Source organism: Motacilla alba, chromosome 20 (assembly GCF_015832195.1).
Source record: "Motacilla alba alba isolate MOTALB_02 chromosome 20, Motacilla_alba_V1.0_pri, whole genome shotgun sequence".
NCBI lineage: Eukaryota > Metazoa > Chordata > Aves > Passeriformes > Motacillidae > Motacilla > Motacilla alba.
Genome location: NC_052035.1, coordinates 3,571,243 through 3,598,814, shown reverse-complemented (window position 1 = coordinate 3,598,814; position 27,572 = coordinate 3,571,243). Strand labels below are relative to the sequence as shown.

The window sequence follows — 27,572 nt, the reverse complement described above, 5'->3', positions numbered from 1 at the left end:
GTTTACAGCCAGGGCTCACATCCATCTTGGGGCCACCAGGGATTGGCTCTGCTGGACATGGGGGAAGCAGAAGCCACCCCTGTAGCCCTCCCTCCGCTGCCAAAACCTGGCCACACAAACCCAGCAGAGGTACAACAATCTGTGACCACCTGGACAGGAGTGGGGACAAGCCAGGGCCAGGCTGGGAGGGCAGGGGTGAGTATCAGGCTCCAGCAAGGGGGCTGTGAGTGATGAGATCTGACTGAGGTGGGCTTCCCTGAGGGGGGCTGCTCTCCAGGAAAGCCTTTCTACCCTGTGCTCAGGCCCAAGCAGAGTTTGGGGCATGTCCTGTCTCTCCTTATGGCATCCTAGGGGCTGTTCCCAAGGAACAGGCTGCAGCCATGCTGCCCTCATCCTCGCTGCCCTGCAGCTGGGCGGCTCCTCGAGGGCAGCCCACCGTGTGCCCGGCGTTACGCAATTAGCCGCTGCCGGAGCAGAGCTAATGATGATCGTTAATGAGCGCAGCGCTGCTCGGTCAGCGCCTGTCCCGCTCGGGGCATGTGCAGTCATGCAGCAGCTCTGAGTCACGGCAAGGCTGCTAATGATGCTGCGGAGGGCAGCCCTGCGCTGGCCCTGGGCACGGGCTGCTCTGCAGCACGTACAGAAGGCAAGGGCCGTGCCACCCTGCACCCATGCATCCATCCAGGCATCCATCCATGCATCCATCCATCCATCCCTGCGCCGTGGGACGGGACCTGGCACTGCTCAGCCTGCTTCCCTGCAAGGTGTGGTGCCAGGCGACGTGCCAGAGCCTGGAAAATGGCACCTGTGGCTGCAAATCATCCTGGAAAGGGCAGGATGCCCAGGAACCTTCCTTTCTCAGTGCAGTGTTGGGCTGGGATGCAGAGCCTCTCTCCTCTTCATGGGAACCTTCCTTATTCACCCACTCCCCCGTTGTCATGCTCACAAGCTGCTGACAGGCTGGAGACACCACCTTGGCATTCATGGAGCCACGGGGGGGGCTCAGCAAGCCGTGGCCAGAGGCACACACCGATTGATAGCCCCAGGAGCCGCCGGGAGTGATACCTGCAACAAAAGGTATCACTGCAGTCCCGGTTTGTTGTGCAATCCTGGTTTTCCTGTGCTGGAGGCACAGCTGGCTCAGGGCAGAGCACGAGTGCAATCCCAGCCTGTGTCCAGAGGGTGCTTGGGGAGGGGGCAGGGGGCTGTGGGCTGAACAGAAAGGGGCATTGAGCGACGTCCTAATAAACCCCGCGTGTGTTTACTTCGGGCGGATTAGGACCGAGATGTGCAGCGGGTTCTGCCCCTCTGGCAGACTCGGGTTTGCCCCGGGCGAAAGAAGGCGCTGCCCTGGGGCTGTGCTGCCCAGCACTAGCAATGGAATCTGAGCAGCGAGGGGGTCGCAGGCTCCGTGTGATGCAGCAGAGCATCGCTTCCCGTGCTGAGCACGGCCTTTCCCGTGCTGCTGCCGCGCGGGAAAGCACAGAGGAGCATTTTACAAATACAGCCGAGGAGCATTTTTCAAACTCAGCCTTTGGATGCTCCGCAGAGGGTTTGGGGCCGGCTGGTAACGCACGACAGACGCGGCGGGTGGGTGGGAGCAGACTTGAACAGGCACTCGCTGCTCCAGGCTTCCCCCTGGAGAGGCACTGTGCGCGCTCCCGCTGTTCGGAAGGCAGCTGGAGCTGGCCCTGGGCAGCGTGGCGGGAGCGGAGGTGGCTCGGGGGATCGTCACCAAGAGGGGCCCCAGGGAGCTCCCGGCCACGGGGCACAGCGGGGACTTGCAGCTCCAAGGATGCCCTGCACTGACAGTGTGCCCCGGGGGACAGTCACCCTCAGTGTCCCTCGGGGACCGTCACCTCTGAGACTGTCCCGGAGGAGCTGCGCTTACAAGGACACCCTGGGGACCTCCTTCCCCAGACCTGTCCTCAGGGACACTTACTCTCAGGGGTGTCCCAGGAGCTGAAATGGCCCGGAGTAACCCTCCTCCGCAGGGGTACCCCAGCGACCCTGCCCTGCAGGGGACACACGAGGGGACCCTGTCCCCAGGGATGCTCCAGGGACCCGCTGGGGAGAGCCTGCCATGTCACGGCTCCCCGGAGAACACGCGTCGCTGAAGACACCCGCGCGGGACCCCTCGCCCCGGGGATGCCCTGTGCACCGGGGATGCCCTCATCCCCCGGGGATGCCGGCGCTCCGGCGGCAGGGTGGGATGGCGCGGCTCCGGGCGGGCGGAGGGGTCGCTGTTGCCGCCAGCACGGCCGCCCCCCGCCTCCCCCCACACTCCCTCCGCCGCCTTTTGTTCGCCGCCCGCGCTCGTCCCCGCCCGGCGGCGGCGGGCGGAGCCGGGGCCGGGGCCGGGCCGGGGCCGCAGCCGCAGCCGGGGCCGAGCGCAGCGCAGCGCAGCGGGAGATGGAGGCCGCGCCGGCAGAGCCGGGTCCCCCCGCGCCGCCGCCGCCGCCGCTCCCCGAGAGGAAGAAGAAGCCGCAGCGGGCGCCGTCGCCCGCCCGCCCCAAGGAGGTGCCCGGCTGGTCGCTGGCCAAGAGCCGGCGCGGCGGCGGCGGGGGACACCCGGGCGCGGCCCCGCGGCTGGCGGCGAGCGGCGCGCACCCGCACCCGCACCCGCGGCGGCCGGGCGGGGGCAAGGACGGGCGGCCCGACAAGCGGGGCCCGGCGGGGGCCCGGGCCGGCGGCAAGGGGCCGGCGGGGCGCGGTGCGGCGCGGCCCAAGGGCCGGCGGCACGGAGCCGAGACGGCGGCCCCCGGGGCGAGAAGGAGCGGGTCGGGACCCCGCTCGGTGCCCGGGCCCGGGCCGGGGTCCGGGCTGACCGACAGCAGCTCGGAGGTGTCGGACTGCAGCGCCTCGGAGGAGGCGAAGCTGCTGTCGCTGGAGCTGGGGCTGAGCGGCAGCGATGGCGAGTCCCCGGGCAGCGCCCCGCCGCCGCCGCCCTCGGCCGGAGAGGCGTCGCCGCTGCCCGAGGAGCCCTCGGCCGCCTCCGTGGCCAGCAGCCGCCTGCAGCTCAGCACCTCGCTCGCCTTCTCCGACCTCACCGAGGAGCTGCTGGACGCCGGCACCGACGGGCTGCTCCGCGAGCTGGAGGACTTGCGCTCCGAGAACGACTATCTCAAGGTGGGCACGGCGTGGCGTGGCACCCCTGTCACGGCTCGGTGTGCGGTGACATCCCTGTCACGGCTCGGTGTGGCATGGTATCCCTGGGCAGTAGTGGTACGGCGTGGCATCCCAGGGCACGGGTCAGTCACGGTCAGCATCCCTGGCTATAGCGTGGTTTAACGTCCCAGAGCTTTGCAGGGCATCTGAGGGCATGGCTCAGCATGGTGCAGCATCCCTGGCCTTAGCATGGCATGGTGTGGAATCCCAGGGCAGGGGTCAGCATGGCTTAGCATCCCTGAGCAGAACAGAGCATCCGTGGCTTTCACAGCATGGCATCCCTGTGCACAGCGCAGCATGGCACAGCTGCCCTGGCAATGGTAATGGCATGGCACAGCACAGCATGGCTTGCCAAAGCATGGCTCAGCATGTCACACCATCCCATCCCTGGGAATGGCATGACGTGGCATGGCACTGCATCCCAAGGTGCAGCTCCGTGTGGCACAGCATCCTCAGGTCCAGCCTGGTGCAGTTCAGCATCCCAGGGCATGGCTGGGCACGGGGCACAGCTCAGCTCAGCCTGGCCTGGCTCAGATGAGCAGCACAGCACAGCCTGGCTGGGTGCAGGGCTTGGCACGGCTCAGCCCAGCATGGCATCCCTGAACATGGCACAGCCAGGGAATACTGGCCCGGCACGCTATGGCTGGGCTTGACTTGGCACAGTGCAGCACGACTGGATGTAGGGTCTGGCTTGTCTAAGCCTGGCATGGCCACACTCAACTTAGGGCAGAGCTCAGCTTGGCACAGCATGGCCCAGCTGGGCATGGTCCAGCGAGGTGTGGCATGCCGGGCACTGCTCAGCTCAGTGTTCCATGGCATAGCTTGGCACAGGGCAGCCTTTGGCACAACGTGGGCCAGGTTAGCCAGGCGTGACCCAGCCGGGCATGGCTCACCCTGGCACGGCACACTGGGTGCAGCGTGACCAAGCCTAGCATGGACCCAGCTTGGCATGGCAAGGCTTGGCACAGCCTGGGCTGGCACAGCTTGGGCTGGCACAGCTCAGCATGGTATGGATGTGCTCAGCCTGGCTGGGCATCCTGGGACACAGTATGGCATAACCTGACCCCGTGCAGCTGGGCATGGCCTGGCAGTTGGGCATGGCTCCCTGCTGCTCTCCCTGCCTGCTGCTGCTGCCAGACCCTGGGGACATTTTCCAGCTCTCTTCTTCCCACTGGTTCCTGTGCTCCCCGGGGCGTTTTTCCAGGTCTGCCTGGTTCATGGGGGCATGGCTGAGCCAGGGCAGACGTGCTGTGAGGGGACAGGGACACAGAGCCATCACACATCAGCCTGGTGGGCACCAGCACCCACCAGGTGCCATGTCCTGGGGTGGCTGCAGGCATTTTGTGCCCTCTGCTCTCCTTGAGGCTGGAGCTGTGGCTGAGCTGCTTGGGCAGTCAGCTGCTGGCGAGCTCCGGGCTGGGTACCAAGGCTCCCCAGCTGCTCTTTGGGTGTTGCAGGTTGGAAGTCAGGCCAGCTCTCCTCTGCTGCTGCCCAAGTTTGTGAAAGTGTCAGGATTCCAGCCCCGAGGTGGGCACAGGGTGATGCACTGGAAGATGCTCAATCAGGCCCTTTGTCCATTAGCAAAGCCCCAGTGCACGGCTGGTGTCCCAACTCCTGCCAAATTTAGCAGCAACAGCTTAAAGGCTTTGATTTACTGGGGGCTGGAAAAATACAGATGAGGCTCCTGGGTTTCCAAGAACGAGTGCTGCCATTCCTGCTTCCTCCATTTCCACGTGATCTCCTTCCTGGCAAGCTGCAGGCCAGCAGGGTGTGAGTGATTTACCTGCCCTGAGGGGTGGCGGCTGAAATCCTCTGGCCAGGGACAGTGGGAGAAGGCAGAGCTGCTGGAGGCATGCACCAGGAATGGCCATGGGGATGCTGGTGGCATCGTCCCTTCTTTGCCAGCATTTTTGTCCCCTCCCTGACATGTGCATCCTGCTTATATCCATGTTTCCGTGTTGTAGCTCGCTTCTCCTGGCTCTGGAGCAGGAGGTGGCTGGGGTGGTAGCCTGGCTCCAGCTGGGCAGAAGCCCAGAGCACACACCTCTTGTGCTCCAAAAAATGTTGGAAGATTTGCCTAGTTTCTCCAGCAAGGAGAGGAAAACTGGGCTGGGCTGCAGCAGCGTGCTGGCTTGTGCCATCTGTGCTAAAAATTCAAGCATTTCAGGACTTTAAACAAAAATAAAGCCCTAACCCGAGAGATTGGCACTGCCCATCTTGCCATGCAGCTCTCCTCTGCTCGGGTGTGGATGAATCAGACGTATCCCAGGTGACTTATTTCCTAGGACTCACCCAAAAAGCTGCAAATGAATATTTTTTTCATGTAGTCATCAGCACCAGCTAAACCCTAGTGCGTATTTGGAGTGAGATGAGGATTTTTGGGGGCGGGAGGGCTTTGGTGACGTTCTGGCACGAGCCAGACGTGTGTGGTGCTACTACGCCCGTGTGATGCACGCTGGGTTTGGGAGCTTCCCAGCAGAGCTCCAGCAGTGCCAGCTCACGTCCCATCTTTCCTCGGCTGCCATAATAAAACTGACTCATTTAAGCACACTTCACCCATTTCTCTTTGCACCCCACATTTGTGCAAGGCTCTGCTTTCCTCCTCCCCCTCTGGGTGTACTGGGTGGGCTGGGATCTCCTCTTGCCCCTGCTCTCAGGGCTGTGCACCTGCTGTGACCCCCCTGAATGGGTTATTCTGAGTGTTTCCCCAAAAAGGGCTGTTTTCACAGGCAGGCTGGCAGCCTGGGGAGGGAGGAGGTGGCTTGGTGTCCTTGCCCTGGCTCGCTGTTGCTGAGCCGTGCGATGGAGAGCAGCTCCCAGCCCTGCTCAGCAGGCTGGAAAATGTGAGATGTGATACGGCAGCAGCTGCAGAGGGACAGGCAGACAAAGAGTGGGCACGGGAGGGTTTGGAGCAAGGGGAGGGGATGCCTGCAAAGCCTTTCCTCTCCGAGGGAAGGGGTTTAGGCAAGAGCCATGTAACACTGGGAGCTGAGTGCCCTTTCCTGCTGCCTGTCCCCTTCCTGCTCCCTGCCCCGAGTCATCCCGCATTCCCTGGGGCTCACATGCATTTCTCAGCTTTGTGGAGAAACATTTAGAGTGGCTGGGTGCCTTGTTTTCCCCCAAGGCAGTCATGCCACCAGCAAGGGTTCTCTGAGAACATCCCACAGGGTTTTTGGGGGCTGTGTCTGGGCAGCCTGGTTGGCGCTGAGTCCCTGCTCTGCTGCTGCCCAGATCCTGCCTGGCCACAGGGACAGGGACCATGCCCCAGCAACCACCTGCAGAGCTGGGGACCAGAGCTCTGTCAAGAAGCCACCCTGGAAGGGGTTTTGAAGCCTATTGCCTTTTTGGATGCTGCACAACCTGGGGTGGGCTGCAGCGAGCCCCCAGCTGTTGCCTGGTAATTTATGGGGGCAGGTGTAAAGCTGAGAAATGTTGATTTTTCCCTCAGTCCCATTACCAAGGGGGAGCTGCCATGCCAGCCAGGGGCAGGGATCAGTGCACAGGCTGCTGCACTGAGCTCCAGCATGACATGGATGGCCGGTGTTTGCTGTCAGAGCTGGGCCAGAGCTGCTGTTAATGCACCCAGAGAAACCTCTGTGTGTGACATGGGTGTGCCTTGCCCATCCTTCCATCCTCTGCACCCGAGCACGGGCTTGTGGTGTGCTGCATTTTCTGCGTTCCCCTTGCTGGCAGGGGACATGCCTGAGCACCCTGGGCAGTTTCCTTTAAAAATCCCCTCTGGTTTTGCCTTTTTTCCCCTAGCAAATTCAGGCATAATTCCCTGTGCTGCCTGCCGGGCGCTCAGAGTTAATTGCAAGCTGCTGCTTTTGTGCTGTAATCTGGGAGGAAGCCGTGCTTGTTGCTCTCCTGCACGGTAATCCCCGTGTCTGCACGGGGACCAGCCGCAGGCACACCCTGCCAGCGCAGCCCAGCTCCGCACAAAGGCGCCTCTGCCCGACACCCAGCCTTCTCCCACCCTTCCTCCTCCTCTGCCGAGGTTTGGGGATGAAGATAAGAGGGTGTGCCCCCCAAAATGCTGCCCATCCCCCACGGGCAGGCTGCTGCTGCTGCTCGGCTGTGCCTGCCCAGGTTGCCACAGCCGAGCAGGCACAGCCAGCCGTGGCTGCGCTGCGTGAGCCTGGTTTGTGTCCCTTGCTGTTTTCTGCTTCTTGGAGATAGCGGGTCCTGCTGGGTTGCGCAGTGCGTGCCCCCTGCTCTGCTCAGAGCTTGCTGCATTCTTGCAGGAGCCAAAGTCAGTGTGTAACTCCCCTTGGGTAGGAGATCCGAGGGTTTAATTCTGCTTCTGCAACCTGTAAGGGGTCTGCTCTGGACTCTGAGGTGTGCTCTGCCATCTCCGCTGGTCCCTCTCCTGCCCTGTCACTGCTCAGGGTCATCACCCTAAAGCTCAGCCCTTCCTGAAAGAGCTGACGTCCTTCAAGTACATGTGTGGACACAGCTGTTGCCTCCTCCTGCTCTAAAAACGCATGGTTTCTTTTTCCTGAGCTGGAAACAGGCAGTTTGCATCCCACCTTTCCGCTTCTTACTTTCCTTAATAATCTCCCCAGGGAGAGACAGTGTCTCCGAGGTTTGTGAGGAGGAGGCTGAAGGTAGGTTGTCTCTTGAGCTCCTCCACTGAGCATAACCTGGCTCCTGCAGCCGCCAAATGGGCTGTTTGCTTCTGCACACGATCCCTGGGGCATTCAAATGAGTCTCGCTGGACTGCGGATTCCCAGCGTTTTTTCCGAGACAGGAGATTTCTAGTGTAAAAAGCCGGTGAAATCTTTGCTGCCGCAGAGATGGGATGAGCGGGGTGCAGTGGTGGGTGATCCTGGAGGACAAGCGGGGGAGCAGCCCATGAGTACTGGGAGGCTGTGACTCCCCATAGGGATGGGCACCCTGTTGTTTACAGGGTGAGTGGCCCAGCAGGGCAGGCCCCAGGGGCATTTGTGGGGAGAGAAATCATTTATCTCCTCCTCAGTGTTGCCCACCTGTCACCGTTTCACACTTCATTTGACATCACTTACAGGCTCAATGCCACCCCTGAGTTTGGGATGTTTCTGTGGGGTCCCTCCCCTCTCCTGGTTCTGCTCTCACCTTAATCCAAACGGAATTTTTGCTGGGTTGGGCATCAATTCCAGAAAATGTGCAAAGGGTGAGCCTCTGTGGCCATCATGGACCCCTGAAGCTGTGAGGGGACCCCAGTGCACCCCATGCGCTGCCTTAGCAAATCAGCTCTGTCCTCCAAGCTCTCTTCCTGGCATTTTTCCACTCTCCAATCCTAATCCCTTTACTGAGGCTTAGCAGCATGGTTTGCCTCCGTGGGGCAAACTGGGGCAGGCTGTGCGCCTGCCAGGCTGCATCCACTCAGAGGATTTATCAGGTTGCGGGATGTGGGTGAATTCCTGCAGCTGGAGCAAAGACAGGCACTGCTTTCCCAGCCCCCAGTGCTGCAAATCCCCCCAGCCCCACTCCATGGCTGTATTTCCAGGCTTTGCCCAGGCTGGACACGGCCTCCCCCTAAAATAACGGTTGCTACAACCCAAAGCATAAACAAGCAGGAGCTCTTAGCAGGGCAAGCCCAGGCTTTCTTCCAGCGAATGCAAGATGTGGTTGGGTTTTTTCCAAGGTCCCTGCTCCCTGCCCTGCTCAGCTGCTGCCTGGGAAAGCCACATGGCAAGTGAGAGCTAGAATGGTCAGCGCTGGAGGAGGATTGCAGTTGTATTCAGGCCACATTCGTTGGTGGTGAAAGGAAGGCTGTTTTCCCCCACCCGCTGCAGTGCGCCTGCTCACCTGCAATCCATAATGCCTTTTTTTCCTGGGAAAGCTCCCAAGGAATAAATGCCACAAACCAGCTCTCTCTCTCTTGGTTTATGGGGGCTTTGCTGGTGCCCCCAGGGCTGTGGCACTGCCAGGGGGGAGGTGGCAGTGCTGGTGGGGGTTCCCTATCAAGTTTGTCACCCCATGGTGCATCCCAGCCCTTGCAGGGCTGTCTGCCAGCACATGTGGTTTGTCCTTGGGAGGTTTCACACCTGACATGTCCAGGAGGTTTTCATGTCTGCAGGGATGCCCATTCACAGGATAGTATCTGGCTGTCTCTGGAGCAGCCTGGCCCGGTGTCCCCAGGACCCCCTGTGCTCATCTCAGAGCCTCGGGGCTGTTTCTGTTCTGAGACAGAACAGAAGCATATCTGTTCTCAAGAGCCCCTGTGGAGAAGCAGAGCAGCAGAGGGTGACAGGACCCTGGTGGCCATGGTGCCACCGGGCTCCGGCAGCCCAGGCCAGGAGATAATCCGGGATTGTCTAATTGAGGTTCCTTCTTTGTTACAAAGTGTTTAAAGCCAACAGTGAGCGACTGTGACTTGTCCCTGCAGCTGCCGGCCCTTTCCCCAGGCTTGGCTTCTCCTTTCGGGCAGTTCTTGCAGCTGGGGCTTTGTCAGGCAGGGTGAGTGTGGCAGCCCTGTGCCAGCGCCTGGCAGAGCCAGCACAGAGCTGCCATCTCGGGCTCTAGGTCACTGTCACAGCAATGAGGGGACAGTCCCCTGTCCCTTCTTCCTAGGGGGAATCAGGGCTGAGCATCCCCAATGCCAGTGCCACATCCTTCTGTTCCCTCCCTGACCGTGCCACGGTGCAGAGTGGCAGCGTGAGCCACTCTCAAGTGGTTGTTGCATTTGGCAGTGTCAGGAGGTCTTTAGTGGCAGGGGTTTTGGCAGGAAAGCAGATGCTTGATCCCTTCCCAGGAGAGATCCCTGGTCCCACTGGGTCTGGTCAAGGAGAACAGCCAGTGTGGAGGGTGGAGCATTTACGTGGAGGATTTGGCTTGACACCATGTTCATGGGGACGTGGACAGAGCTTGGTCAGTCCCCAGGGACCACAGGGGACCATCCTTGAGCATCTCCAATGACCACAGTTCTGTTCTGGATGGGGCACTGGGGACCCCACAGTAGTCGTGTGCCACATCCCCAGAGGTGGCTCTGGGTCAGTGTTGGTGGCAGCACGATGTCACCCTTGGCCGTGCTGTGGCAGTGATGCAATTGCTCTGTGCCAGAGGCTCTGCTGTGCTGGAGGAGCTCACTGGGAGAGCTGATGAGACTGGGAAGAGGTGGAACAGAGGACCCAACCCAAAGACTGCTGCTTGGTGGCAAAACAAGAGGCAGCCTCTGGTCCCCAGCACTGTTGGCATCTGGTTCATGTCCCCACGTTGCCTCCCCTAACAGCTGTCCTCGCCTGCCATCTCCTCCTTCCCTCGCCTGCCTCCCTGACACATCTTTTCCAAACATAACCTAATTTTTCTCCCTGTGGCTGCTGCCTGAGCTGCTCCTGCAGCTCCTCTCCCTCCCCCACCTTCCTCTTTCTTTTACCACAAATACTCTCAGGCGCTTTTGTTGGCTGTTCCCCCCGCGTGACTGGCTCACCCCTGGGTGACGGCATCCAGCTGGCTCCGAGCCTTTTCCTGCAAGGACTGGGCTTGGCCCGAGGGGTTGAAGGCCTGTGAAAAGGGCTCATGGGGTGGATGGATGGATGGATGATGGATGGATGGATGGATGGATGGATGATGGATGGATGGATGGATGGATGGATGGGTGGATGGATGGATGGTGGATGGATGGATGGGGGATGGATGGATGGATGGATGGCCATGGTGAGGAGGTATCGCAGGGGAGAAGAAAGCAGAGCAAGCTGCAGGGTCTAACCCAACATCTCCCTGCAGGATGAGATCGAGGAGCTGCGTGCCGAGATGCTGGAGATGCGGGATGTCTACATGGAGGAGGACGTGTACCAGCTGCAGGAGCTGCGGCAGCAGCTGGACCAGGCCAGCAAGACGTGCCGCATCCTGCAGTACCGGCTGCGCAAGGCCGAGCGCCGCAGCCTGCGCGTGGCACAGACCGGCCAGGTGGACGGCGAGCTCATCCACAGCCTCGAGCAGGACGTCAAGGTCAGCCTGGGAGGGCACCTCCCCACCCAGACAGCCCCCAGAGCCCCCACAGGGGGTTTTGATGAGTCGTGGGCATGGAGGGGGCAGGGGATGTCGGGGTGCAGGGAGCTCTGTGAGGATGTGCGGTTTGTGATGTGCAGTTTTGTTGGAGGTGTTGTAATTCCCTGCTAGCAGTGTTGATGTGGGAAGTAGGGAGCGGTGCTTTCAGCTCACAGCTGGTCTGAGAGGGTCCTGGTGGTGGAGAGAGCCAGCACTGCCTGAGAATGTGCCACATGTGAGGCTCATCCTGTGAGGCTGGAGCCCAGCCCAGCCCTGTGCCCTGGGGCTCATCTCCCTTATCCTGCTCCTGTGGGGATCTGATGGGGCCACCACTGCAGAATGGAGCACCACGAGTGTGCAGGGAGGGAGGGTGGGAACCAGGACCCTGCAGGCTTGGGAGCTACTTCTCTCGGCCACTGAGAAAACCTTGCAGAGCCCCAGGCATGGTGGCACACAGGGCTGGGGCAGGGACAAGAGGATTTCTGCAGGGTGACGTTGCTTCGCCCTCGAGCAGCCTGGCGAGTGTTTGCTGAGGGCTCTCACCAGTGAGACTGCTGCCAAGAGGGGGTGCGGTGGCACTCGGAGACAGCTCGGGATGGATGTGCAACAGCTCGAGGACTAACTTTGTTTTTTGAGCAGAAAACAGCCAGTCCTGGAGCCAAGACGTGCCACAAGTGCTGGGCTGTGAACCCGCCTCACTGCCCATCCCTGCTGGGGCCCCAATCCCCTCCCCAAACCACCCATCAGCTCCCCCCCAGCTTAGGTTGCTGCTGCCAAAAACACCCCCTCCAGCTTCTCCCTTTCTGGGAAAGAAAGCACAGCCCATCCTCGGGGGAACAGGAGCCCAGCCCCATGGCCTGAGATCCTGCAGCAGGGCTTGCTGCTGCCTGCACAGTGCTGATATCCCAGGCTGTGCAGGAGACCAGTAGCATTTGGGACAAGTTTTGCTGTCCTGCAAATGCAGGAGTGAATGTTTTGTGTTATTAAGCTCCCTTTATGGTGAGGAGCGCTCCCATGCAGGGATCTGGAGAGGGGGAGCTCTGGGGGGGATGTAGGCACCCTTCGCCCTGGGGCAGCTGCTGGTTTTTCTGTAATGTGATGCAGCAGCTCGCCTTTCTCCTGGCCAGCACAGCTGCTGCCTGCAGCAACAGGCTGCCTGCTCTGCTGCTGCCTAGCAGCTCTTCAGCCTTCTGGGGGCTTCTCCAGCTTTGTGGTATGGGAAAAAGGTGATTAAAGTCTCCCAGCATCATGCTAGGGCTGGGGAAGGCAGGATTTGGCCAGGGGATGGGGACGCACCAGCCTTGCAGCTGGTGAAGGAACAAGAGCAGTCACAGCACACAATTGAGAGGACAGACAAAAGTGCAAGGGGGTCACCTCCCACAGTGTCTCCCCCCAGAGGTTCTCAGTAACTGCCTGGTGATCTTCTCATGAGGACTGTGGGTGCCCAGGAGCTGGAGTCTCAGCCCCCTGCACATTGTGCCCAGTCTGGTGAGAGCCCTGCTGTGTCCCCAGGTGGCCAAGGACGTCTCTGTGCGGCTCCACAATGAGCTGGAGGTGGTGGAGAAGAAGAGGATCAGGCTGGAGGAGGAGAACGAGGAGCTGCGCCAGCGGCTGATCGAGACCGAGCTGGCCAAGCAGGTGGTGCAGAACGAGATGGACAAGCTCCGAGAGGTGAGTGGGACACGGGAGGGGGACCAGGAGGCATCCCCAAGGCTCTGCTCATAGCAGGTGTCCTGGCCCTGGATCATGGGATCCCCCAGCCCTGCCTGAGTCACTGAAACCCAAACCGTGCTACAGATGCTCGTGAAACCCGAGCAGCACCTGCCCTCGGCGTGCTCCATCCCACCCTGCGGGCACAGGCTGGCTCTGCCGCATCCAGGGGGGGCTACAGGACTTCCCCAATGCTCTGGGGACACTTTATATGTACCTGGCCGCTTGCTCAGCCCAGCCCCCTGGGCCCTGCCCAATTCCATCTGGGCAAAGCTCTGAATGATGTGTGGGGTCCCTGTCCCTGGCAGAGTGCCTGGTGCTGGCTGTATCCTGACCGCATCCTGCAGGTCCCAGCAGTGTCCTAGTGGTGCTGTGGAGCTGGGTGGGTGCACAATCCCTCTGTGTCCTGGGCAGCCACAAATGTACCCATATGCACAGGTCCAGGGCACTTCATGTCATGCTCTGTTTGGGACCAGCTTCTGGCTGGGATCTGTGTCAACCTCGGTGACAGGAAAGGCATCCTGGTGACAGCATGGACTTGAGATCCATGGCAGCCCTTGTAACCCACTTCCCTACTGCCCGGGATGCCTTTGGTCCCCGGGGAGCCTCGGGATGCATCTCTGGCTGAGCCATCAGGCCAGTGTGGGGGAGGAGACACAGCCGAGGGAAGGCTCTCACTTCCCCCACTGTGCTTCCTGCACACAGCAGCTCGGGATCTCTGGGGCCATCCCTGCTTAAAGCCGAGCCCAGCTCCTGGGAAGCTGCAGGATCCAGCTGTGCCCATCCCCTGTCAGCCTTGCCCGTGCTGGTGACAGCATCCCCCACACGGGGTGTCTCGCTCAGCCCTGCTAACAGCCGTGAAATGGGCTTCCCTGCAGCCGGGAGCACGGGCTGAATAACAAACGGCAGCAGTGGGAGCTGGGCTGGAGCTCTCCCTCGCTCAGAAAACAGGCAGGGAAAACAGTTCTGTGGTCAGCGTGGGGAGCTCTGAGAGGCAGGCACTGCCTTGCCCTGGCTGAAGGGTGTGGGGTGGGATACAGCCCCTCCTGCAGCTGCCTGAGCCCTGGGGACACTGCTGGCTGGCACAGGCTCAGAGATAGTCCCCAAGCTCAGGATGGCACATCCCCAGGCTAGCAAGGGCGTTGGGGTTACTCGCTGATTGCAGAGTGCTAATTAGGCAAACATTAGACAAAGTGAGCTAAAAGCCCTCCTCCTCCCTGCTGCTGCAGGGCACAGAGCCTGGCAGAGCTTGTTAGCAGCCAGAGCCAGGGACTCTGCTGGGCTGCACTCACCCCTCAGGGCTGATTATTCCTCCCTTCCAAGAGGTTTCTCCCATAATTGGATAATTGTCTGGGGATCATTCCCGAAAGCACAGGCATTTTCCCCTCTCCTGTCTGCATTTTCCCCTCTCCTGTCTCCTAAAGAGGTCGGAAAGAGTGGGATCAATCTGGGTACCCCATGCCAAGCCTGCCACACCAAGCTTGGCCTTGAGGGGACCCTCAGGCAGGGCCACCCCAAGGCTGCTCCCAGGGTGGAGCAGTGACAGCCACGTCTGCCCTAGGGGGCTGTGCCTGCGGCTCTTTGGGGCTGGTGCTGCCCTTTGCCAGCTGCAGTCCCCAGCACGGTGGGGGCGGGAGATGTGATGTGGCACAACCAGCCCCTGGGAGAGGCTCTGCAGCTCCAGCAGCTCCAGGGATGGTCGTGGCCTTAATAGGAAAGCCTGGAGCCCTGCACCTTGGCACAGGCAGCAGCTTACATTTCACAGCTGCTTTCTCTGGCTGCTGGGCCTCAGCACCAGCTTGGAAAGAGGTCCAGGGCAGCTGCATGGATCAGCCAGTGCTCATGGGAGGCTCTGTGGATGTTCTTGAGGGTCTTGCCCCTGCTTCCTTCCTCAGATAACTGGCTCTGCTCTGGCCACCTGCATTTTTACCGTGCTTTTGGTCTGCCTTATTGCTCTGTCTGCCTTCCCCACCTCCCAGCTGTCCTCACTAGCCTGGACATTGTCCCTTGTGTCCCCTTGTGACCTTGACAACAGAGTCAGCATCATGCTGCTGAGGGACCAGGACATATCCCTTGCTTGGGGAGAAGGCGATGGGGAGTGTCATCATCTGCTTCTCCCACACTGAAATGTCCTGAGAGCTGTCCCTTGGCCTGGAGGTTGGATTCCCTGCTCCATCCAGCCCTGGCAGGGACAGTGACTCAGCCTCTCCACTCTCCATGGCTCATTTCCTGCTCACTCCTGCTTTTTCACTGCTCGTTTGCCTGCAGGGGGAATTTCTGGCCAAACCTCATGATGTGATGCTTGCCAGTCCAGCTCCCTCAAAGCAAAGGGCCTCCCTCAGCCCACCAGGGCTCACGTGTTCTCCTGGGGTCCAGGAGCATCTGGGAATGTCAGCACTGTCCAGTAATGTCCATCCATACAGAATCTGTCTGTCTGTCTGTCACTGCTGGGGTGCAGGGCCATTGCTGTGGGTCATAACTCTCTCTTCTTCCTGCAGAACTCCCTGAAGAAGCGGGGGTCTCGCTCCTTGGGCAAGACTGAGAAGAAGCCATCAGTGCAGGTATCAGCACCTGAGCACCCAGGGCACACCACAGCGACCCACCAACACCCCAGGTCATGGTGCCAGCTGGAGACCGAGCCCAGGCCAGGAGCAAACCCGGGCATGGCAGCGCCATCCCCTCCTTGCGGGCTCTGCAGAGCTTTGCTGCCTCTCAGAGCCCCTGCATAAGGGAGGGATTGATGTGCTGGGCCATCCTCTTTGTCCTCACTCGCTCCCTTGTCTCATTTATCAATGGAGCAGCAGTGGCTTTAACCCTTTCCCTGTGTAAGGAGCTGAAGGAGTTTGGCTTTTACATTGCAGAGCTGCTTGTGCTCCTGTGGCTCTTGCAGCCTGTGTCCCTCCTGCCCATGCCAGCAGCTGTGCTTAAGGGTGCTCTGGGAGCTTCACGGGGTCTGGGGGAGCAGAGGGTCCCTGTGGGGATGGCTGGAGGCCACACCACTCCTGCCCTCACAGGCTGCTGGGGCAGCACAGCGCAGGGGATTTGCTGGTGGCAGCAGGATTTCAGCTGTCACTTGTTGTTGAGCTGAGCTGCTGTGACTCACTAATGCTGTTACCAGGGCTTGGAGAGGCAGAGCTGCTGTTGCAGGGATGAAAGGCAAGAGGAAAAATCCTCTTTCAAAGGCAACAGACCTGAAGGGTTTATTTTGGGGAACAGATCTGCTCCCCCAAAGCTGGGACACGGAGGCAGACCATGTAAAGACACTCCTGACATGCTGCTGAGTGTCTCCCAGCAGGAACCCTGAGCAGCCCAAGGCGTTTGGATGACCTGTGTCCTTGGCACAGGCCCTTCTGTGCAGCCACAGGACAGAGACCCCCAGGCCCTCAAAGACTTTCCCCTTCGATCTTTAATCGCCTCCCTTTAGCTCCATTCTTGAGAGCCCTTTTTGGCCAGCTGGTGGTCCCAGCATCCTTCCCCTCATTTCCTCAGAGAGCACTTACAGCCAGCTCTGCCCTCAGTTGAGAGTGCTCCTCCATCACCACCTTCCTGAGGCTGAAGCCCCTCATCTGCCTTCTCCTGGGGTAGGAAACGGCCCCCGCCCTCTTTGCTTCCCACAGCCCCGTGGAGCTAAGACTCTTCAGCTTGGGGTCAGGGTGGCCCCAGTTCTGTGGTGGGACCAGTGCTGCAGGAACTCTGGGATTCCCCAGGTGCAGATGCCCCTGGATGTGGCCCCCATGGGCTCCCTGTCCTGCTCAGCTGTGGCTGGTGGCACTGTGGGCACAGATGCTGTGACTCATCTGTGGTTTCCTGGGCCCCTTTCCTGCCGGGCTGTGCTGGGTGAGCTTCAGCGCTCCCCAGAAATGGAGCTGGGGGGGACAGACTCAACGCTGAGGTCACCCCAGACCCCAGGAGCACTCCAGGTGGTCTTGGGGATGTGTGTGTGTCTCTTTGCTGATGCCGTAGAGGGACACACTGGGTTGCTGCTTTTTTTTTCCCCTGGAAAAACAGGAACTGAGGTCATGTCTGCCCTGCCCACACCAGCCCTCCCCTAATCTCCTCACCTAATTAGGGGGGCACAGCTTTAATGCGCCTTAGTGAGGTCGTGTCCCAGTGCACAAGCATGGAAGTGCAGCAGGGTGGTTCCTGTGGTCACTGCAGGACATTTTGGGAATAAAATGGCACCCCAAACTCATGGGAACCCCCTTTCCATCTCCCTTGGCCCTGTTATGAGCAGTCCAGGAAGTCAGCAGAGTAAATACTGCTGGGGGGTTTGGGGTGAGCGTGAGCGTTGCTGGGGGGGGTGGGGGTCCAGAGCACCCAAAGAAGGGGACAGCTTGTTTTTTCCAGCCAAGGAAAGGGGAAAGGGGGTGAGTTCAGCCAGGCAGAGGGCTACCAGGGCCAGCAGCCACCCAGCCAAAGGGCTTGGCCACCTCCAGCACTGCCCAGCGGCAGTGGGTGCAGTGAGGTGAGGGTCACAGCCCAGCAGGTCCCCTCCTGGCAGTGACCACGCCGCAGCTCGGAGCACTCAAGTGACCCCGGGGCACGGGAAGCTGCGAGCTGGACGTCAGGAAATCCTGGTCCTCCATCCAAAAAGCTCCCAGAGCAGAGAAATGGTCTGTCTGGGCAGACAGCCAAGATCCTAACTGCTAAATAAAAAAAGAACACATGGAGAAACGGTCCTGAGAAGCAGAGGGGCTAGGGAAGGGACTGGTGAGCTGGTGCTGAGGCTTTGCCTGCGTTTTCAGTGACCTGGAAAGGTGGTGGCAGCAAGGCTGAGGGTTGGGAATTTGAGAGGTTTTCAGCTGCCTCTCTGCCCTGTGATGAGAACGGGGGGCTGAGCGAGAGGAGCAGAGCCCAGACAAGGGCATATCAGTGCCAGTTTTGGGGAGGAAACCTTAAAAACCCTGTGGAGTCTTGAGATCTTTCCCTTCCTCTCTGCCCTGTTGTGGATCAGGCTGGACTTCGTCCCCACATCCCTGGTGGTGGCTCAATGTCCTTCTTGGGGCAAGACCCCAAGGTCTCATCCAGGGCATCTTGTCCCATCTCCAGGTTTACACTGAGAGTCTCCAGGATGGATCTCAAAGCTTTTCCTCCTCCAGGAGCAGAGCCAGCAGCTTCCCTGGGATGACTGGTGTGGGAGGGTGGCATGTCCCCAGGGCTCTCTGGGAATCACCATGGCCCCTGGGAGCATCTTTCTAATACCTACCCGCTCTGGGTCCCCAGGAGGACAGCGCAGACCTGAAGTGCCAGCTGCATTTTGCCAAGGAGGAGTCAGCCCTGATGTGCAAGAAGCTGACCAAGCTGGCCAAGGAGAACGACGGCATGAAGGAGGAGCTGCTGAAGTACAGGTCCCTGTACGGGGACCTCGACAGCTCCCTCTCCGTGGAGGAGCTGGCTGACTCTCCCCATTCCCGGGAGGCCGAGTTGAAGGTCCACCTCAAGCTGGTGGAGGAGGAAGCCAACATCCTCAGCCGGAGGATAGTGGAGCTGGAGGTGGAAAACCGTGGGCTGCGGGCGGAGATGGATGACATGAAGGGCCAGGGGGACAGGGAGCTGCCGGGGCAGGACACGCGGTTCCTGGTGGGCGTCTCCAGCTGCGGGGACGCGGGGGACACAGTGGCCGAGCTGCGCCGGCACCTGCAGTTTGTGGAGGAGGAGGCCGAGCTGCTGAGGCGCTCGCTGCTGGAGCTGGAGGACCAGAACAAGCTGCTCCTGAACGAGCTGACCAAGTACAAGTCGGACCATGAGCTGGACGTGACGCTGTCGGAGGACAGCTGCTCGGTGGTCAGCGAGCCCTCGCAGGAGGAGCTGGCCACGGCCAAGGTGCAGATCAGCGAGCTCAGTGGCAAGGTGAAGAAGCTGCAGTATGAGAACAGGGTGCTGCTCTCCAACCTCCAGCGCTGCGACCTGGCCTCCTGCCAGACCACCCGGCCCATGCTGGAGACCGACGCCGAGGCCGGCGACTCGGCACAGTGCGTCCCCACCGCCGGCTGGAGGGACAGCATGGGCAGCAGCGAGGCCGACGGGCAGGACAGGGGGCTGGGCACTGGGAAGGTGCCCGATGGCCCTGCCAAACTGCTCAAGCCCAAGGACCTGGAGACCTTGCTGGGCATCCGGGACCAGGCGACGCTGGTCAGTAAAGCGATCGATGTCTTGATTTCGGATGCCAACGGGTTCACCTCGGGGCTGAAGGCTTGCTTGGACAACGAGTGTGCGGGGGTGCTGCTGGGTGAGGCAGTGGGCAGCGGTGGTGACAGCCCCAGCGATGCCAAGCTGATGAACGTGCTGCTGATGCGGCTGGGCGTGCTCCAGCAGGACCTGGGCTGCTTCGTGAGGAAGGTGGACCACCTCACCGGTGGATTCAAGGAGCACACGGACTCGTTCCCCTTCTCCAGCCCCAGCAGCCATGATGTCACCAAAGAGCATGCCTCTGACTTCCAGGTACGGCTTCTTCCCACATCCCTCACAGCAGCTGCTGCTTGATTTGCCACCACGTTTCCTCCTGCTTTAACGGAGCAAACCCTGATCCCCACTGTAACCTCCCTCCTGCCTCTCCAGAGCAAAATCCAAACTAACACCTCACTGCATGCCAGCAGCACCGGGGACAAGGTAGGACTCTGCTCCAACAGAGTGTGCCCAGGGCAGGAGGCAGTGGGCATCCTGGCACAGGCTGGTTGTGCCAAGGCTGCCCTGCCCATGTCTGGGGGCTCTCAGATGCAATCCCACCTTAGCAGCGGCTGATGTTTTGGCTGCTCTCCCTGGCTTAGCCCAGCATTGTGTTTCAAGAGCTCTTTGCTTGTTGGGGATGAGCTGGGTGGGAGGAGAGTAGCCTGCAGCCTCCGAAAGCAGCCCAAATTGCAGGGACCCCACTTGCGGGAATCCTCCATCCCCAGAAGTACCCTGACAGGGTAATTTGGAGAGCAAAGGCTTCAGGGCAAATCTGCATCCAGGGGAGAACACCTTTGGAGCAGTGCAGAGCAGCTCCTGTCCCACTGTTCTCAGGGTCCCAGCTCGTGCCAGGGGCCGGGGGTGTCAGTGGTGGTTGGGGCTGCAGGCACAAGCCCCTTTCTGGAGCACACTCGCTTGTTCAGAGTCCTATTGTTCTGCATGTGGTCCCCCCAGCCCGAGGTCCCAGTCTCCCCCAGTCACTGCATGGCACCGTAACTGGTGTTTGCACATTTTTTCCCTCTTTCTCTCTTTTTTCCCCTTTCCCCAAACAATCCAGGCCACGTGTCTCCTCATCCTGTGTTTCCTTTTGGTTTCCGCATTGTCTCCCGCCATGGTGATGAAGCTCCTTCTCCTCCTCATCCTTTTTGTTGTCTTGTAGTTCTTTACTGTTTCGGAGACCCATTGTTTTGTTTTCTGGTTTTTTTTCCTTCCCGCTCTTTTGGTTTGTTCTCATTAACTTGCCCACGCATGCAGCAGCCTGATTTTAGGGACGCCGACCCTTTCCGCATCCCCCACACCAAGGACACGGACCCCGCCCATCCCCGGAGCTACAAACCCTGCCGGGCTGAGGAGAACGACTCCTACGCCACCGAGGTATGACACAGGCTGGGAGCCATGTCCCCTTGGCCAGCGGGCTTGGGGACAGGGCTGTGGGACAGGCTTTTGAGAGCTGGGGACATGGAAGCTGCAGAGCGTGGTCAGGGAGGGACCCGGCGAAGTGCAGGCCAGCTTTGCCATCCCCTTCTGGGGCTGTTACAGGTGAAGGAGCTGCAGCTGGTGCTGTCAGAGGCCAACGAGAGCCTGCGGGGGCTGCAGGAGCAGCTCTCCCAGGAAAGGCAGCTGAGGAAGGATGAGGTGGACAACTTCTCACAGAAGATCTGCCAGGTGAGTTGGTAACAGTCTCTACCCTTGGGAGACAGCTGTCCTCAACCCATGGCAGTGCCACCTCCAGCCCCAGCCCTGTGACCCACGTGGGGGCCTGGGTGTCACCTGGGAGCACACACAGCATGTCCCATTTTCAAGGCTGAGCACACTCCTCCTTGCACATGGAGCCATGCAGGGGTTCCCCCATGGCCCCGCTGTCCCCAGCATGCTCCCAGACTGGTGCAGCTCCCCCAGATGGGGATATGGGGCTGGCACCAGGCTCAGCCCACACCGTGGCGGGAAGGCATCACATGGTTGCCACCAGTGCCTGTCCTGGAGCCACTCGTCTCTCCACAGCTGAAGGAAGACCACCAGAAAGCACTGCTGCGACGGGAGTTTGAGCTGCAGAGCCTGAACCTGCAGAGGCGGCTGGAGCAGAAGTTCTGGAGCCAGGAAAAGAACCTGCTGGTGCAAGAGTCACAGCAGTTCAGGCAGAGCTTCCTCCTGCTCTTCATGAAGCTCAAGTGGTTCCTCAAGCGCTGGCGCCAGGGCAAGGTGGTGCACAGTGAGGGCGAGGACTTTTTGGAGGTACAGTTGGCTGCCATGGAGGGGAGACCACACTGTTGGGTGTGTCCCTCATGCCTGTTTGCCCTGCCCAGGGCTGTTTGGGTGTCCCCCATCCCTGGCCAGGAGCTGTGGGTCCCCATATCACCCCAGCCACGGTGTCACCCACAGGTGAACAGCATGAAGGAGCTGTACCTACTTCTGGAAGAGGAGGAGCTAGCCCCGCAGCAACAGGCAGACAACAAGATGTGTGCCGGGGACACCTGGACCCCCAACACGGTGAGCAGGGTCCCCACGAGCCCAGGGGGTGGATCAGGGTAGGATCAGCCCCCGCTGTGGCTGTGTGGCATGGGCTGGTGGCTCCCCTCGGGTGCGTGCCTGGGTGGGGATGCTCCTCCCCGGCACATCACCCCTGAGGATGGGCCCCTGCCCCGGTGGCTTCCCCTGTCCCTCACCTTGGCAGCAGCCTGTAGGGCTGGGATGGAGAGAGGGCAGCTCCCACAGAGTCCCACCCTGCTGGGTCCCCTCCTGCTGCCTGTGTTCACTCCTGTTCTCCTGCAGCCCAACGAGTGCATCAAGACTCTGGCAGACATGAAGGTGACCCTGAAGGAGCTGTGCACGGAGCTGCGCGAGGAGCGGCGCGGTGCCAGCGAGCTGCAGCAGCAGTTCACCAAGGCCAAGGCTGCCTGGGAGATGGAGCGTGCTGAGCTCAAGTGCCACATTGCCCAGGTGGGAGCCCTGGGCACCCTCTAGGCTGGCAAAGCTCCCCCGTGCCTGCTGGGGGGCTGGGGGCCTGCCTGTGCCCTGTGCCAAGCCCTGGGCTGGGAGCAGGGTGGCACTGTGGGAATCTTAATTAGCAGCCACTCAGGCAGGAGAGTTTCCATGGCAACAGGGCTGGCATGGAAATCTGACTGTGGAGCAGCAGAGGATGCTCTTTATTCCTCTGTCTGGGGAGGGTGGGATGGGGACAGGGGCTCAGCATCCCCCCTGAGGACAGGCAGCTGAGAGCAGCATCAGAGCCCACCTCTCCCCCACCCCGAGTCACAGCGCAGGATCCCTGCGGTTGCTGCAAAAGGGATGCAAGGCTGCAGGGAAGGCAGGAGGTGGAGGGAGGGCAGCCTGGGCACTGGGGGAAGCTCCTGCCTGTAGGATGAGTCCCACCAGTCCCTCAGCCCTGCCCTCCCAGTGCTGAGAGGTTTCCACTCACACTGTGCTGGCAGCAGCCACGGCTGTACGTTAGCTCTGCTCCCCAGCACAGGTGCCAGCACTTTCCAGGCAGGATTTCTCCTGGCAGAGCACGAGTCCCTAAATCCCATATCTCCTCCTCAAAAGCGAGCAGAGCAGCCATGGTGGCACCACCCCAGTGGTGCTGCATCCTTGGGGGCCGCTCAGGCAGCACTGCAGGTGATGGTGCCCCTCTCCAGGAGCCATGTCCTGCAGGCAGGAGCACAGCCAGGCAGGCAGGACATTCAGCCTGTGTCCTGCTGGGTGACCATCTGCTGGCCAGCTGGCATGATGTGGCTGCAAGCCAGGGCTGGCCACGGCTTGGCTGTGCCATGGGCAAGCCATGTTGTGTGTGTGACGTCCTCGGGGACATGCTTATTGCCCAGCTTGGCAGCACGGGACTGGCACTGGCGAGCGAGATGCCCGCAGCCCTGCCCGTTTGCTGGAGATGTCCAGTGCCACACTGGAGCCCTGGGTCCCTCACAGCCACCACTGTGTCCCCACAGCTGGAGTCAAAGGCAGGCAAAGGGATCACAGAGCGTGCGCTGCCAGACTGGAAGGTGGCACTGAAGAGGGAGCGTGAGGAGCACCAGCATCTCCTGGCCGAGTCCTACAGTGCTGTCATGGACCTCACCAAGCAGCTGCAGATCAGCGAGAAGAACTGGAACCAGGAGAAGGTGGAGCTGCTGGCTCGCTTCAAGGAGGAGCAGCAGCAGGCAGAGCAGCAAGCGAAGGACCTGCAGAACAAACTCAACCAGGTATGGTGTCCCCCATCCTGCACGTGTCCTCCAGCCTCTGCTGCTTGCCCCGAGAATGTTTCATGCTTTTGCTTGCCCAGAGAGGCTCATGTTGCACCTGTTGAGTGACCAATACATTCTCCAGTTGCAGAAAGGATCCAATCCATGGGCATTGAAGCACTCTGAAATGGAGAAGCACGGCGGCAACTGGAAAGAGGTGGGTAAGAGAAGGTGGAGTGCTGTCAGGATGCTCTTAGGCCCAGGTCTGTGCTAAGGGTTAGATGGGAGGATGTGTGAGCCCCAATTAACACCTCCTTAAACAGCAAATGAGGCTGCAAGGGACAGCACCAGGAGAATGAGAGCGTGAAAGGCATGGCCGAACCCCAAGAGCTTCTGTGGGGTTATAAAAAGCTGATTTTAAGTAGATGTGGTTGCAGCAAGCCCCCTGCAGTACTGGGACTGCTGTGCCTCAGTGTGTGGGGAAGCTGGTGGTGCTGGAAGGGAGAGGGATGCAGCCCATGAGCTCCAGCCCATCTCTGTGCTCTGGTCCTGTGCTTGCTGACCCTGGAGCTTTCTCCTGTGCCCTCCTAGGCTCTCAATGAGAAAATCACAGACAAGGAGACAATCTCTGAAGCAGAAGCCAAGGGAACCAACCTCAAAAGGTGAGTGTGCTGGTGCCTCCATAGTCCCTGGAACATAGAGGGGCCCCCTGGGCTTGACATCCCTGAGAGTCACAGGGGAGGTGCAGCCCTGTTCCAGGGTAGCCCTGGAAGTGAAGGGCTCCCTGTGAGGAGCAGAAGTGGGTGCCCAGGAAGGTCTCATTGTGGTGGGAGCAGAGTGCCTCAGCTGTCCCCCAGTCCCCTTCCCTGCCCCCTTTTGATCCCTGTCCTCTGTCCTCCCACAGGACCAAGTCTGTTTCCTCCATGTCAGAGTTTGAAAGCTTGCTCGACTGTTCTCCCTACCTCTCTGGAAAGACTGTGCCAGGGCTGGGTGACCATGCCCGATGCAAAAAGGCATCCTCAACCACCCAGATGCTGCCCAATGGGATCCGGGACAGCGCCAGCCTTCCTCCCTCAAACTGTACATATGTGAATATCGAACAACCTGCCCCTGACAGCCTGGCCAAGGAGAAGCTGGGCATCTCCTCCTGGGACTACTCACGGGCAAGCAGCCTCTCTGGGCACGACCCAGCTCAGAAACAAATCCAGAGGAGCTACACGGCACCTGACAAGACAGGGATCCGCATCTACTACAGCCCGCCGGTGGTGCGGCGGCTGGAGGCGCCTCTGGTGCACAACAAGGAGGGCAAGATCATGATCGAGCCCGGATTCTTGTTCACCATGGCCAAGCCGAAGGAGCTGGAGGAGTCAGCCAGCGCTGAGGGCACCTACAGCCAGTGGCTGTGCAACTTCTCCAAGCAGCAGCAGGAGCTGCTGGACGGTGGCGCGGGGGAGAGCGCGGTGCCGCCGGTGCCGCGCTTTCCCCCCTCGCTGCACGACCTGGAGATCTCCGGCAACATGAGCGACGACATGAAGGAGATCACCAACTGCGTGCGCCAGGCCATCCGCTCCAGCTCGCTCGAGAGGAAGGTGAAAAGCACCTCCAGCCAGACAGTGGGGCTGGCCCACGTGGGCACACAGACCATCCAGACGGTGAGCGTGGGCCTCCAGACCGACCTGCCCCGCGGCGCCGGCATGCATAGCAAGAGCTGGTCCCCGCGCAGCTCCTCCCTTGTGTCCGTGCGCAGCAAGCAGATCTCCTCCTCCCTGGATAAGGTCCACTCCAGGATCGAGCGGCCATGCTGCTCCCCAAAATACGGCTCTCCAAAGCTCCAGAGGAGGTCTTCCTCCAAGCTGGACGCCTCCAAGGACAGGAGCCTGTGGAACTTGCACCAGAGCAAGCAGAATGGCTCTGCCTGGGCCCGCTCCACCACCACCCGCGACAGCCCCGTCCTCAGCAACATCAACGATGGCCTGTCCAGCCTGTTCAGTGTGGTGGAGCATGCGGGCAGCACCGAGTCCATCTGGAAGCCGGGCTGCCCTGAGAGCAGCCGGGCCAAGCCCGAAGCACCCAAGTATGGCCTCGTGCAGGAGTTCTTCAGGAACGTCTGCGGGCGGGCTCAGAGCCCCACTGCCCCCCAGGAGAAGAAGGAGGCCACTGGGGAGGAGAGCAAGAGAGCAGAGCACCCCAGCCCCGCCACCCACCACGAAAACATCTCCCGTGTCTTGAACAAGAAGGTCCTCAAGCAGGGCAGCTGTGAGGACCCCAAGCCCTCGTCCCTAGGCCAGGGCAATAAGGACGCAGCCCTGCGGGACCCCGACCTCATCTCGGCTATAGCCAGCGAGGTAACGAGGCACGGAGCCCCCCGGGGTGTCCCGCCGTGGCGGGGGACAGGGTGCCTGACCCCTCTAACTCCGCTGTGCCCTGTCTATCTTTGCAGGACACGGCGTGTGACTGCAGCTCCCAGTCCCTCACCTCCTGCTTTGCCCGGCCGTCCCGCTCCGCGGTCCGCCACTCCCCCTCCAAGTGCAAACTGCACCCCGCGGACCCCCCCAGGGCGGAGGAGAAGCCGGGGGCCTCGAGTGAGTGAGGACGGGGGGCCGGGGGACGCAGCGTGCCTGCCATCCACTGTCGTGCCGGAAGAGCGCTCGCGCTGAGCCCGCGGGGGCCCCTCTCAGAGGCGGCGCGGGCTCATCTGTCTCCTAAACGTCCCCTCGGCCCCGGGGACGCTTACGAAGCAGATGTGGAGCCGGAGGCTGCCGGTAGCCCCGGGGTGTGGGGACACCCTGGCAGGGTGGCTGCATCACCTCCTGCCTGCGCGGAGACCCGCTGCCGGCACCGGGGGTCCTGGCCGGTGCCGCCGTGCCGGGAATGTCAGCGGAGACCCTGCTATGCCGAGGGCTGAGAAAGGGAGAGCAGCCAGGGGAGGCTGCTGGTGTCCACAGGGAGGCCTGGGCTGCTGCAGGGAAGCACCGGCCGAGGGGTGATGCTGCACCCGCCCCGCGGCCGGAGGGTGCTGGCTCTGGCTGCTGCCCGCCCTGCCTGGGCTCCAGCATCCTGCCGGCATCCCGGGCCCATAGCCCGATTGCCGCGCGGTTGCATCAGCCGCGGGCAGCGTGTGCTTCCCCGGCAGGAAGGAGGCGGGAGGCTCCCTGTGGTCACCCGGGCTGGGCTGGCTGGGGGCCCTCCTCGGCCACCTTCCTGCTCTGGGGGTGCTGCTGAGGCCCTTGGCTGCAGGGAGGGGTCCGGGTGGTCCCCAGGCTCCTCCAGCTGCAGGTTGGGATCGCTGGGTGCACAGCGTGGGGAGAGGTGGCCTTTGCCTCTGTGTGTGTGTGCACATCCCCTGCTCCCAAGGGGCCGTGGTGCCCCTGCCTTGCACCCACCTCCCTGCTTGGGGCCACTTGTAGTAATTTCTTCTCCAAGTGCTGAATATACATATTTCTCTTTTTGTTTTTTCTTTTCTCTTTTTTTTTTTTTTTCCCTCCACTTCTGGCTCTGCCCAACTCCGGACAGCCTGCAATGTAAAACCAAGTGCATTTTAAAAATACCGAAATGAGCTACTTTGGAGAGGCACCAATTGGATTAAGAGATTGTGGTTTGGGAGACTGCAGCGTGGCCCGTGGTCTGCGCCGCGCATCCCTCTGTCACCACCAGAAAAAGCCTTACCCAGGGAGGGAGGGAGCAGCAGCCACAGCCCCCACAGCACTGCACAGCTCCTGGGGCTGGGGGACTGTGACCCAGTCCCACACAGAGCAGCCTTGGTGCCCCTGTGCAGCTCCAGGAGAGAACAGAGATTTCTGAGGCAGCTGCCTGACCTATTTTCCAGCCGCCTGCCAGGGGCCAGGCAGGGATTCACCCAGATGGAGCTGGCTGCAGGTGCCTGGGGCTCAACGCATTGCTCTGGGGCTGTGTGCCTTGTTCCGGGGACTCTGTGCATAGCTCCAAGGGCTCTGCATTGCTCCAGGGGCTCCATCCACTGCTCCCAGGGCTCTGCATTGCTCTGGGGCTCTGTACAGTGCACCAGGGGCTCTGTATGCTGTTCCAAGGGCTCTGTGCATTGCTGCAGGAGCTCTGTACACCACTCCAAGGGCTCTGTGCATCGCTCGGGAGCTCTGTACACTGCTTCCAGGGCCTCTGCACATTGTCATCTCGCAGTTTCTCTTAAGAACTGCTGGTGCTGCCGAGGCTGCTGCCCTCTCCTGTCCGGCCACTCGCTGCCCACAGCAGCTGCTGCATCACTGCCACGTCGCAGCCTCCGTCAGCATCTCCGCGACAGCCGCTCACTGCCGGTGTCCCCGGACACACCAGCATCAGCCAGGGCCCAGCAGGCCCACTACCGATGGCCTTTTGCTCCTGCGGCACCCGGCCAGCCCCCGGGGGACCCTC

At 60.9% G+C, this 27,572-nt stretch overlaps 1 protein-coding gene across 2 annotated transcripts; it reads left to right on the top strand.

Moving 5' to 3' along the window:
• The first annotated feature begins 2,354 nt into the window (after window positions 1-2,354).
• Window positions 2,355-26,838, top strand: SOGA1 (suppressor of glucose, autophagy associated 1). Of its 2 annotated transcripts, none has more exons than XM_038159017.1 (16): window positions 2,355-3,129; window positions 10,876-11,100; window positions 12,652-12,810; window positions 15,348-15,410; window positions 18,073-19,290; window positions 20,275-20,391; window positions 20,557-20,682; window positions 21,019-21,249; window positions 21,397-21,504; window positions 21,787-21,954; window positions 22,956-23,207; window positions 23,332-23,403; window positions 23,778-23,848; window positions 24,091-25,531; window positions 25,627-25,768; window positions 26,700-26,838. In XM_038159017.1, the coding sequence occupies exons 1-16, from the start codon at window positions 2,413-2,415 to the stop codon at window positions 26,726-26,728; spliced, it is 5,139 nt and encodes a 1,712-aa protein (XP_038014945.1). In that variant the 5' UTR covers window positions 2,355-2,412; the 3' UTR covers window positions 26,729-26,838. The 2 variants fall into 2 exon arrangements, with proteins under 2 accessions (XP_038014945.1, XP_038014944.1); XM_038159016.1 differs by having other exon boundaries at window positions 20,272-20,391.
• Window positions 26,839-27,572: the final 734 nt, after the last annotated feature.